Below are 12,041 nucleotides of genomic sequence, written 5' to 3' on the forward strand. Positions count from 1 at the left end.
GCCTTGCAGAAATACATTTTTCAATAATGGATAATCATTTCAATTATTTGAGAGACATTTTACGTCATTTAAAACGTACAATGTATACATTGATTTTCCTTTTTTTTTTTTTCTTTTGAATTTAAGTAATGAATGTTCAATTGCGCATTAAGCACTTGTGGAATCTATGTTACTTTTTTTTTTTTTTTTTTTGAAAAAAGTGTCTAATTGTAGGGCACAATAATTGTGATGGTTAGTATTCACATGTTAAATTTCTTCTTTTGTATTTTTGTACCATTCAAAGCCTGCCCTAAAAAAGAAAAAAAAGACAGACCATGAGGCTTGAGGCTACCGCAAGAAACAAAAGTAAATAAAGCCCGCAGGCCCGTTTTACCGGCATCCTATGAGTTGCCGATCGGCCGTACCTCTTTTCCTCGATGAGTATGTTGATTCTTAATTTGTTGTCTCCTCCTCCTTCTTAAACCCTAGTGAGAGTGGCAGAATCCCAATTGATTGAATCATCCATGGCTATGATTTCCCACTTGCCCCGTGATTTGCTTGGTGACATTCTAAAATTTCTGCCAGTCAAGACCCTCTGTCGATTCAAATGCGTATCGAAATCATGGCATTCTGTAATCCAGAGTCGTGAATTTGTGAAGTTGCACCTTCAGATTCACCAGCACAAGTGTGACGGTGAGAAAATCTTTATGCCAACTCATTTTTGCTCGGCTTATAATGATCCTGATTTTTACATCTTGGACACATCAAGTTTAGCTGATAGTGAAAATCCCAGAGCTAAACAAGTTGAAATTCCCGTAGGAAGGCGCTGTATTATTCTATCTACAATTGTTTGTGCTTGTAATGGTTTGCTCTTTATTGCCTTGGATGATGAAAGGGTTTTGTTCGTGTGGAATCCCTCCACGGGAAAATTGAGAAGGATTCCAACACTGAAGTCATCATCATCATCACATTTTGATCTGTTATATGGGTTTGGATATGATTCACTGCATGATGATTACAAAATTCTTAGAGTTTGTTACGACAATGGTACCTATGATTGTTGGTTGTTTTCGTTGAAAGAAAATACCTGGAGAAAATTAAATGATCGGGTTCTGAATGGTTATGGGACTTGCAACATCGATCAAGTTTTGAATGATGCTTACACTAGGGCCGAAAAACGTGCTGTTATTGTCTGTGTTAATGATTCCGCCTACTTTATCGTGCAAAAAGAAGGAAAGAAGTATAAAGTTTTGTCTTTCAGTTTGGCTGAAGAAAGATTTGTTGAGATGTTGCCTCCTCCTTGTGAGGTTGTGGGAGCTGTCCCAATCTTGAAGGTTTTGGCAGGACGGCTTAGTCTCCAATGGAGGACTTCTGCCAACCACGATTTTGTGGTGTGGTCATTGATGGATGATGGAAATAGCAGCTATTGGACTAAGATTATATCTATTCTGTATTCGGAAACACTGGTGGGCCTGGAACCAATTTGCATGATGCGAAATGGACATTTTGTGGTTAGGACGAAGCCTGAAAGGGAACTTTTCATATATGACATGAAAAAGAAGGCATTTCAACAAGTATTCAAGAATGAGAATCCAGATGTTCATATCTGCAGTTTCAAGAATACTGTGGTATACACAGAAAGTTTAGTTCATCCGTGTGATTATGGGGACAAGGTTGAGGAGTGGACGTCAGCAATTGAAGACATGAAAGAGGTTGGTTTCTTGCTGCCTTATCATTTGTTTGATCAACTGCTTGTTTCATCTTGTTTGGTGTTTGTTAACTTTTGTTCAGTTTATCTGAATCAAAAAATAATAAGTTGCAAATCTTCTTACTCAGTAGTACTGGATTTTTGTGTTTTAAAGACTACATGTAGATCTGATTACAAGAATACTGTTTTTTATCTAACTATATATCTAAGGTTAATGACTGTAGAAAACTAATGAGGAATAGGTTCTTGATTTTATATGTAGATTCAGCCAATAGAGGAGATTGATTACGACATAAAATACTCTAGTAATGAGATGTGAAACCTGTAGGCTGTAATAATTAATGTTTGTTTGTCATATATCCTCCATCATGAATAGATTCCTGAGCCAAGCCAAGTCATTCTTTTCATTCCATGAATAAAATTGGAAAGGAACACAATCTGCATTATTTTGTTCTCTCTATATTTATATGCCATTACAGAAATTATAAAGTCTCTACCCTAACCAGTATTTTTTTTTTCCTGATCTTCCCGTCTCAGTCTTTAATGTTGCAGAATAAGAGGCAATTCTGTTCCTGCTGTGGTGAGTGCTGACTGGACACACACACACACACACACACACACACTTCCTGCTCATTGCACAACAAACATCAAGAAGCAAAATTTCTTTCTATTTGGGAACAACAACGGCCAGCAGGACATTTTCTTTAGGTTTTTTTATGATAAAGTGCTTGTGTTCAATTCCAGAGCTTGAATACAAAACCTCATTTTGTCTCACCAAGCATTCACCCTTTTGTGTTGAGATTCAAATTATATGTTTCAGCAGAAGTTTGTACATGTATAACCTCATTGTTTTTTAATTTAATATTCTTGTTTAACAAAGTGAAAGCTGTGACTTACATTAATAGTTTAGTTTTGCCCAAGCGATCATGGAAACAATTTTGAAAATCATAGATCAGCAATCAATTTCAACCCAGGGGAAGGCTATGTTCTTGTTTTCTCTCGTGATTTTCTTGTGGAGTGCTTTTCGGTCTTGCCAACCTCACCACTTACTGACCAGAAATCCATGGTGTACTCGAGCCAGAAAGCAGTTACTACTTGCGTTGTGCTTTAATTGGCACCTTCTTGTGTTTCAAAATATGGTTTACGATTAAAGAGGACATCTTGCTCGTTTTACTCCACACACTCTTTAATTTAAATGCATGCTCTGCTAGATACCTTCCTGTTCTTCAAGTTCGTACTTTTCATACTTTATTGTTTTTTTTTAATGGCTATGTGTATTGACATTTTGTCAAATTTAATCCTTGATGTTATGAAATACATTATTATTATTATTATCATATCCTTTTCAAATCTTAATTTTACATCCCTGGCCTGGTTCTCCTCCTCTGCCTATGCCTAGTAGGGTATTGTACCAGCTTTCTTCCTAACTGCATGGCCTCTATCATCCGTGATCTGCATATAAAGATTATCATTCATTTTCCTAAAGCTACCACTGCAGTCTACATTTAGGAAATTCAAATCAATTTCAACATCACCAAGTATCCAATTGAAGCTTCCTTCAAACAAAAATCAAGGTAAAGACCCTCGAGTTCTTTCACTATCCAAGGGCAATCTTTACAACACACATCTTCAGCCAAAGCTTTGTTGAAAACGTCTAATGCCTTTTATCTTTCCCAGCCCGCCAAAAATGGCGGAAAAAATGTCGTCCCACAGAAGTTAAGGCGAAAGTCCCATTGGAATTCTTCATTTACAGCTCGGTTATGATATTCAAGCTCATAAGATTGGCAAAGAATGATTAAGGGAATGGTGTTATTAGGCAGACCATTGGTGACACGAACTTGATATCTGGGGAAGAAAAGATGAGAAATCACCTGAATATATGGGGGCAAAACACAGAGAAAAAAATAGGCAAGGAAAATGACATTCATCATATGGTGGCTCATCCATTATAGTTGGATTTTCTAGATATTTATGAAAGTGGATACAGCCATTTAAGAAAAATTCATAAGCAACGGATTCTGCATAAAAGTAACCTTTTGCTCCAAAAAAATGGATTGATTTGATTTGATTAGACAGGCATCAAATAAAAGTTACTATTTGATTATAGAGTATGCATCGTCTCATGCTCTAAAAGCTATACGCCATTATTGGAATTCCTACGGACTTGAAACTGTTACCAAGGCGTCGGTTAGCTTTACCGCTACCAAGCTGCTACTCCTGGCGCCAGGTGTAGCGGTGCCAGGACTAGTGATCTCTTTGAGCCAGAAGGCGACTCTGTCTCCCTAAAAATACCTACATACATACACGAACTAACTCCTACACGGAAAACTCTTGCTGGATATTTTAGAGCCCGAAAACAAAATAGTAGTTTAGGTACAATTATGCCAAATCAGATGATGTAATTCCAGATTCCAGCCAATCAACTTCCTGACTACAGGATTCCTATGCTGAGAGTTTTTGGAATGATAGTGCAAACGTTCGTAATCGTATTGAATTTAGCTATTCTTAGAGGAAGCAAAGTTGTGTGCGTCGGCAAATCACATGAAACACTCACCTTCATCTGCTTTCTAACGAGACGCGGTAATATGGATAAATGGTTCATAATTAGTTTTGACTTAATGAATGGTGGATGAAATTTATTCAATTCACTTAATGGATCTAAATGAATTAAATAAAAATCAATTATTCATTTATAATCTATTTAAATGTTTTGGTTACCTTTTTTTTTTTTTTTTTTTTTGTTATACCATTTCTTGTAACATGAAGATACTTTTTTATGTACTTGGGAATTTTAGGCATATTTGGGTGAGAAGAGGACAAAATACTTAGGTTGTGTTTGGATTGCATTTTTCATGATTTTTCATAGAAAAATTACTGTAGCGATTTGATGTATGTGAGGGAAAAAGGTAATAGGAAAATGTGATTACGAAAAATAACGTAATTTTTCGACGGAAAACAGCAATCCAACACAAGACCTTAGGTTTTTATATATACTAAAAAAAACTCCACACTCATATCTACTCAATAATCAATTACACAAAGATAACAATAGATAGCAAGCCAAATTCCTAATGCGTGCATTGAAATGCCATCTATCTAATCATATCAAGGCTTTAAATTTAGAACTTTATTATTTTGAGTCGCCGAAAAATGACAAATATTGGGGATGGAGGTATTGATTAGTAAAGTAAACATAGGAAATACAAAGAAAGCAAGACAGAAGGAAAAAGAAAATTCGTAATGGTAGCTTCCTATACCAATTAGATATATGTGTATAGTTACATATATGTATTCTTTATTGCTCATCAGATATTACATTTTTCATTCCATAAAATAAGTATACATTAGTATTTTGGGAATTTACATATTTTGTCACATTTTTAATGTTATACTTCTTTACACTACGTAATAGAGTGACACATGTATGTTTATTTTACATTAAGGATCGTTGCGGATCATGTAAGAATAGTTGGTGGATGATGTCTTCTTACTAATATTACGTCAAAAGGCACCAGCTCATGTAATTCTTTTTCACAAGAAAAGTGCAATGGCTGAGTTTGTTCACGAGAAACCAGCTCATGAAATTCTTTTTCATAAATGACCACGTGGATTCTCAAACCTGCAGAGATTATAAAGCCAAAGGCTACCAGGTGTATATACACAAGCACAAATGGAGAGATTCTGGAATTCGTCCACGAAAATAAGGAGTCATTCTCTTGTTTTACAATAAGAAGCCAAAGATCAATATTCCAAGTTCAAGAGACAGGTTTGGAAGGACCAAAACCTTTAGAGAAGTTCAAAGAAGCTGCACAACAAGTGTGCATGACAGCCAAAATAATGACTACTATCGACACCAAGGCTGATATAAGGAGTAGGAGGTCAAGCATAATTGTTTCTAACAATCTGCAGGTATAGAATCAGTCTTCAACAGTCTTCCATCCATGGACATGAGACATTTCATGTTTGGAACACAAGAGACAAAGTCTTGGGGAGCGCAGAGCCGCAACACATTTAAACTGTTCTCAAAGAGCAATTGATATTAGTACTATGAAACACATTGTACAAGGGATGAAACAGCATAGGATTCACTGCACTTCATGTCATATAGCAACAGATAATCACCTCAGGGCCATAAATTAATATGAAATGCAGTTTTTCCTATTTAAAAATCCCCATCAGAAGGTTGATGAGTACTTTATGGCTTCTTTAGCTGAGGACAAGCAAGACAATTCCAAGCTGTTTATTTACTAGTATGCCAAACCAAAGCGCTAACCTTAATCTTGGTTCTCACAAAGAACAATAAAAAAAATCCAGATCTTATTAGACCTCCCAATTTGCCCAAAACTAAGAAAGAAAAACTAATTGATCAGTGACAAGATGGCATGAAAAGTATAGCATATAGCTACATACTAGGTTGGCAAAATCTATCTAGCAACTGAGACACTAGATTTTATTTTCTAAACTAAACAGTAGCAAGAGAGAATTTACATTAAGTGCAAAATGAGAGCAAAAAAAATACTAGTTGGAGGAAGGAATGAGATAACACTGAGCACTTAGAAGTCCAGAAATCCCAAATCGCTTGATAAATAATTCCAAATTGCTTCACCAACAAGTCCAAATTTGAAAATTTGAATGGACTAACAGGGAATACTTGATTTTATGCAAGACAAATACTGGATTTCATGAATGGAATCTAAGCGATGAGTTTACAGGGAAGCTCTGAAACTAGGAAATGTTCAAATTTTTTTTGGGGGGGGGGGGGGGGGGAGTGGAGGAAACTCAAGAGTCTGGCATTTGTGTCTTAAGTTGGGTTTGTTTGATTACAGCAGGTTGAAGTTCTTTTTCTTGCCAGGGCGAGGGCTGCTTTGGCTGGAGTTTGCAGCAACCAGGCAAAGAGCTTTGAGCTTCAACGGGCTTTGTGCCTCTGTTTTCTTGTTCTAGTTTGGACAAGTTTACCTGTTTTCTTGAACTACAAATTGTTCAAGGTCTAATAAGCTAGCAGTACTAGAGAATTACTGGCGTTCTCCTGGTAGAAAGTCCTTTTTTCTACTATGGACGTCATAGTATCAACAAAAGTCACAGTGATTTGGAGCTAAATTACACTTTTGCATCATGAATAAACTGTCAAAGAAGAACCACTCGAATGTATGCAATTTTAACATCGTACAAAAGTGAACATGAAGCCAGCAGAGAGATTAGTCCCTAATTCTTCTGTTGTTGTATTCCCATTTTACCTTAAATTTGGCAAGCGACGAGATTGAAACCAATTACAGGGTCCACCTGTTGCCAAATGTATACTGATTTATCTTCAATTTGTGATCATGGAAGTAGCTTCACTATCTCATGCTTTCTTGTATAGATACTCCTTTATTTCATGCTTGTACAGAGAAGTTGATGGTTAGGCATTCCCCTTATCTGGTGTATGTGATTTTGCTATCGATAAAGATATAGAGATTACATAAAATAAATAAGAAGATAAATAAACACACAAAAAATAATGCAATTTTGAGCTGCCGACTCTAACATCATCAGTTATCAAATGTGTTAAAGAAAGAAAATGCTGCAAGAATGAAAATGTGCTATATATAGTCGAGTGCCACAAATGCAGAATTAAGCTGTGTAGATAGCAAGAATTGCATCAGTTGGAAAAGGAGGACAAACCGTTTTTTTTTCTTTTTTAATCAAGATGGTAGCTTGATGGTATTCAATTGTCTCATCTCGGTTTCTTACACCTCCTCCTTTGTTCTATAGCATCCTTCTCCTCCTTAGAGTAAGGCAAAACTAGGCTTTGTGTATAAGGAAAGGCATGATAAACTTCTATGTTTTGATCTCGAAATGGAATATCAACATATGCAGCATTATCTGGGTTGTAGCGTACCGACTTGGTGCCAGTTGACACTAAAACTTCACCGTCCTCTGACCGGCACAATGGTCTAGAAATCCCGCCAGGATTATTAATCAGGATAGCGAACTGCATTTTCCACGATTCTGTAACCCCATATATCTCCATCATCCAAACATCTGTATGACCATTATCCACAGAACAAAGTAAACAAAGCTTTTCTTGGTAAACTTCCAAGACTGGCTCAAACAAAGATTCAGAATCTTCATCACATTTAATTTCAGGTTTCTTCATCTGTTCAGGTTTCTCTATCCGTCCATACGTCTCTGTTGTTAAATCAAGGGAAACAATATCTCCACCAGCTTCTGCCTCCAGTGACCAATGCAACTTCCCATTCACAAATGTACCATCTACCCCCAGCGGAGGATAACCACCTTGAAAATCCCCTATACGCTTCCAAATTCCTTTCTTGGTGCTGTAGACCTTAACCTTAACCTTAACCTTAACCTTAGGGACTTCGCCATCCATGGCCGTAGCAGCGCCTTGGTCAGCCTCGTACGCCACCGCTACTACTTTGTAATCATCCTCAATCTTGTCATATCCAAAACCCCATGAAAATATTAAGTACGTCACAACCGGTAAACCTTTATCTTCCTCTACCCTAATGCCTAAATCCGGTACGATCTTTGATTTTCGAGTAGATGGGTTCCACAAAATTATTTTAGTTCCGTCAAAGACAATACAAACTAATCCATTACAGCAGCCCACAACTCTGACACCAGTAAAGGGATTTTTAAATGGTGGATAATTAATGTCAACAGTTTCAGTACTTGGTGCACACAATAACGAGCTAAGAGAACACTGTTTGAGACGACATAAGTTAGGATCCCACCACAAAATAAGCACCCTTCGGCTGTCTGTTAAGCTATTGATCAATTTTAGATGGGCTCTGATGAATATCGGGTCGTCAATTAATTCCCTCGCTTGCTTTGAAGCGCAACTGAATTGCACGAGGGATTTCAATGGCAGCCCGGAGAGGATCTTACACTGTAACACTGGACGTCAAAGGGAAGGTCGAAAAGGTTCTCAGGAGGGGATCGCTTCTCGAAAAGGGAAGGAGGGGATCGCTTCGGGAATGCAAGTATGTTTCCCATCTGTTTTAAGTGATTTGCTTTTCGGTTGGAGGATCTTTTTGCTGCCAAGAAAGGAAGAAATGGCTGGGCTAGTGTTTCAGAGGATGCATGACCTGTTGACTTTCCCGGTACCGGCAAAGACTCCGAGCGGGTTGAAGGCCGCTGGGCAAGTCAGTTGGACTACTGGGACTGGGAGTGCCAAATTCAGTCTCCTTACGACTACTTATGTCACATGATGTAAAGAAAATTTAAAATAAACAACACGTGCAAACTTAAATAACATGACAGTTGGTATAAATATAAAAAGGGATAATTTCAGAAACCTTCTTGAAATTTTTAATAATTTCATTTAGCTCCTTTAAGATTTTAAAAATTACACATACCTCCCTTATCATTTCAAAAAATAATAATGTCCTTAAATATTTTAATGAAATTCCCTTGTTTGTTATGCTTATACTAAGTATACATGACTTTTAAAATTATTTTTTCATTTTTTTCCTTCTTATTCCTTTTTTTTAAAATTTTTTTGCCATTAAAACTATAGAGCTATCACTATTACCTCTAGTTTCTATTATATCCAAATATCGAACTAGTGATTTTTTTTATGAGTTAACTTATATGTAATTTAATATTTTTGCTGATCTTTGTTTTCTATTTTTTTTGGTATTAAAATTAATAATAAATAAAAAAGAAATTACCCAAAACTACTACTAAATTATGATAATTTCACTACTCGAAAAATTCATAAATTCTAAATAAATTATTTCAACATTTTATTTTCTATCTTCTAAATCTAAATCCATAATAAAATATCATCAAAAATGACCTATCATAGTGATAAATTTATTATTATAATTATTTATTAAATAATTGGTATGGACATGAAAAAATTTGGCACATTTTCCTTAAAATTATACTAGATAATCTTATAATTGTATAAAAAAATAAATTAAAACTCATTATACAAAGGTGTTTTTCGGTATTCATTTAAAAATTTGATCAAGTCAATATTATTTTAAGATTTTGTTATTATAACTATCAAATCAAAGGAGATAGGTGTAATTTTGTTACTAAAACGTAAGTGTAATATTTTTTTTTTAAAATATGAAATACACTTATAAAATTTAGATTTTTGCAGGCTCTAGTAATTTCTAGATTGAACATTGATAGATTGAGAGTAATTTGTAGCTTTTAATTATGTATCCATAGTCACATTAAGAGTAATTATAGTAATTCACAGTCATTTGTAAACGATCTCTGTCATTTTCTTGGGAGTTCTTTTTTAACTTTTTCAATAACTCCTCACATTAACCCATCCCGCAAAAGTACCCAAAGTGTGTGTACGTAATGTAGGGCGGTCTCGGCGCCTTCTCTTACCTTACAGAAACAATATACAACTACAAGTACTTATGTACTACTAATCAATGCTAACCAAACAACTACACTTAAAATAGTTGTGATCAATAGTGTCTTAACGCTCTATTTGGGCCTACATTCAAATTCAGACTTTTCAGTAAGTGATTAAGTCACCCCGCGTCCTCTCTTAACCTCTTTGGATTCCTCTAATATGAGTGTGTTCGATTGTAAATTATGTGAGATAATTTTGTGAAAAAATACTGTAGTACTTTTTGATATGATGTATGTGAGATAAAAAGGTGATTCGAAAATGTGTTGATGATGTAAGCAAATCAGTGTGTGTAAATAAGGTATAAATAAAGTGAAATAATTGACAATCTAGACACACTCATATGAGTAAATCTTTCCTATACTGACGATGTATGAGTAAATCCTACATGTACATGTAGATCTGATTACAAGAATACTGTTTTTTATCTAACTATGTAAACTTAGCCAGTTGAACTAGCTCGTATTTGTTTTTATATCATTTGGCATGACCATATATCTAAGGTTAATGACTGTAGAAAACTAATGAGGAATAAGTTCTTGATTTTATATGTAGATTCAGTCAATAGAGGAGATTGATTACCACATAAAATACTCTAGTAATGAGATGTGAAACCTGTAGGCTGTAATAATTAATGTTTGTTTGTCATATATCCTCCATCATGAATAGATTCCTGAGCCAAGTCATTCTTTTCATTCCATGAATATGGTCTCTATCCTAACCAGTATTTTTTTTTTCCTGATCTTCCCGTCTCAGTCTATAATGTTGCAGAATAAGAGGCAATTCTGTTCCTGCTGTGGTGAGTGCTGACTGGACACACACACACACACACACACACACATATTTGCTGCTCATTGCACAACAAACATCAAGAAGCAAAATTTCTTTCTATTTGGGAACAACAACGGCCAGCAGAACATTTTCTTTAGGTTTTTTTTATGATAAAGTGCTTGTGTTCAATCCCAGAGCTTGAATACAAAACCTCATTTTGTCGCACCAAGCATTCACCCTTTTGTGTTGAGATTCAAATTATGTTTCAGCAGAAGTTTATACATGTATAACCTCATTGTTTAACAAAGTGAAAGCTGTGACTTACATGAATAGTTTAGTTTTGCCCAAGCGATCATGGAAACAATTTTGGAAAATAATAGATCAGCAATCAATTTCAATCCAGGGGAAGGCTATGTTCTTGTTTTCTCTCGTGATTTTCTTGTGGAGTGCTTTTTAGTCTTGTCAACCTCACCACTTACTGACCAGAAATCCATGGTGTACTTGCGCTGTGCTTTAATTGGCCCTTCAACATGTTATAATTTGTGATCTCGTGAAACCTGAATGATGCATCATCTGGATTATAGGGAAAAAACTGATCCAGAAAGCAACAAAATGTTTCGCCCGCCTCTAATAGGCAGAATGCTGGTGATCAAGCATTCAACACCAGAACCATTTCACAGAGGCAGAACAAGTGCTTCATTCCATAATCTTTCATCCTATACTCATTCATCAACCATATGCTGCCTGCACTACTTGCATTACTATCCTAAAGCAGACAAAGAATGCCTCCCAAACTCCTTAAGCTAAACCACAACCACCATCCTCCTTTCATAATTAGGTAGCTTCCCGAAATCAATGTACAGAAGGCCAAATCAAAGCAGCCAATAAACCTTCCCGTGTGCAACAACATGCCTGAGCAGTCCAAACGAACCCAGAGCTCTTGTAAACCCCCGTAAGACTTCATAATCATCGCCGGACTCATCATAAATAAATCGAAAAGTATACTCCTAATTAGGCTAAACTGGAAAACCAGACCTGGTCGACTGCTTAAATTTTCTAAAATCACGGGTCCCAGAGAGATAAATCATCCCTATCCTGAATATACATCAACTCAATGCAATAACACAAAGCAAAAAAAACGAGAAATTTGTTTCATTGGGTGTCAATGTCAATTACATTGGTGATTGGTGCAGTTGGTAAAGA

At 35.9% G+C, this 12,041-nt stretch overlaps 2 protein-coding genes across 4 annotated transcripts; one reads left to right on the forward strand and one right to left on the reverse strand.

Moving 5' to 3' along the window:
- Positions 1 to 220: 220 nt before the first annotated feature.
- LOC113736297 (F-box/kelch-repeat protein At3g06240) lies at positions 221 to 2,566 on the forward strand. The gene is made up of 2 exons (XM_027263197.2): positions 221 to 1,691; positions 2,225 to 2,566. Exons 1-2 carry the CDS (start codon positions 504 to 506, stop codon positions 2,276 to 2,278), a joined length of 1,242 nt encoding a protein of 413 aa, XP_027118998.1. The 5' UTR covers positions 221 to 503; the 3' UTR covers positions 2,279 to 2,566.
- A 2,776-nt stretch (positions 2,567 to 5,342) lies between these two features.
- LOC113736746 (F-box protein CPR1-like) lies at positions 5,343 to 8,892 on the reverse strand. Of its 3 annotated transcripts, XM_027263830.2 has the most exons (3): positions 7,349 to 8,892; positions 6,922 to 7,120; positions 5,343 to 5,703 (listed from the first exon to the last, which is right to left on the reverse strand). In XM_027263830.2, the coding sequence occupies exon 1, from the start codon at positions 8,055 to 8,057 to the stop codon at positions 7,401 to 7,403; it is 657 nt and encodes a 218-aa protein (XP_027119631.1). In that variant the 5' UTR covers positions 8,058 to 8,892; the 3' UTR covers positions 5,343 to 5,703; positions 6,922 to 7,120; positions 7,349 to 7,400. The 3 variants fall into 3 exon arrangements, with proteins under 3 accessions (XP_027119631.1, XP_027119630.1, XP_071940706.1); XM_027263829.2 differs by lacking the exon at positions 6,922 to 7,120; XM_072084605.1 differs by having other exon boundaries at positions 6,922 to 8,892.
- Between the last annotated feature and the right edge of the window lie 3,149 nt (positions 8,893 to 12,041).

Source organism: Coffea arabica, chromosome 3e, assembly GCF_036785885.1.
Source record: "Coffea arabica cultivar ET-39 chromosome 3e, Coffea Arabica ET-39 HiFi, whole genome shotgun sequence".
In the NCBI taxonomy this organism is placed as follows: domain Eukaryota; kingdom Viridiplantae; phylum Streptophyta; class Magnoliopsida; order Gentianales; family Rubiaceae; genus Coffea; species Coffea arabica.

Excerpts from the sequence above, each read along its gene's own strand:
- LOC113736297 (XM_027263197.2), top strand. The coding sequence starts at position 504 with ATGGCTATGATTTCCCACTTGCCCCGTGATTTGCTTGGTGACATTCTA. Across the intron at positions 1,692-2,224 it reads CAATTGAAGACATGAAAGAG|TCTTTAATGTTGCAGAATAA; the intron begins GTTGGTTTCTTG and ends TTCCCGTCTCAG.
- LOC113736746 (XM_027263829.2), bottom strand. The coding sequence starts at position 8,057 with ATGGATGGCGAAGTCCCTAAGGTTAAGGTTAAGGTTAAGGTTAAGGTC.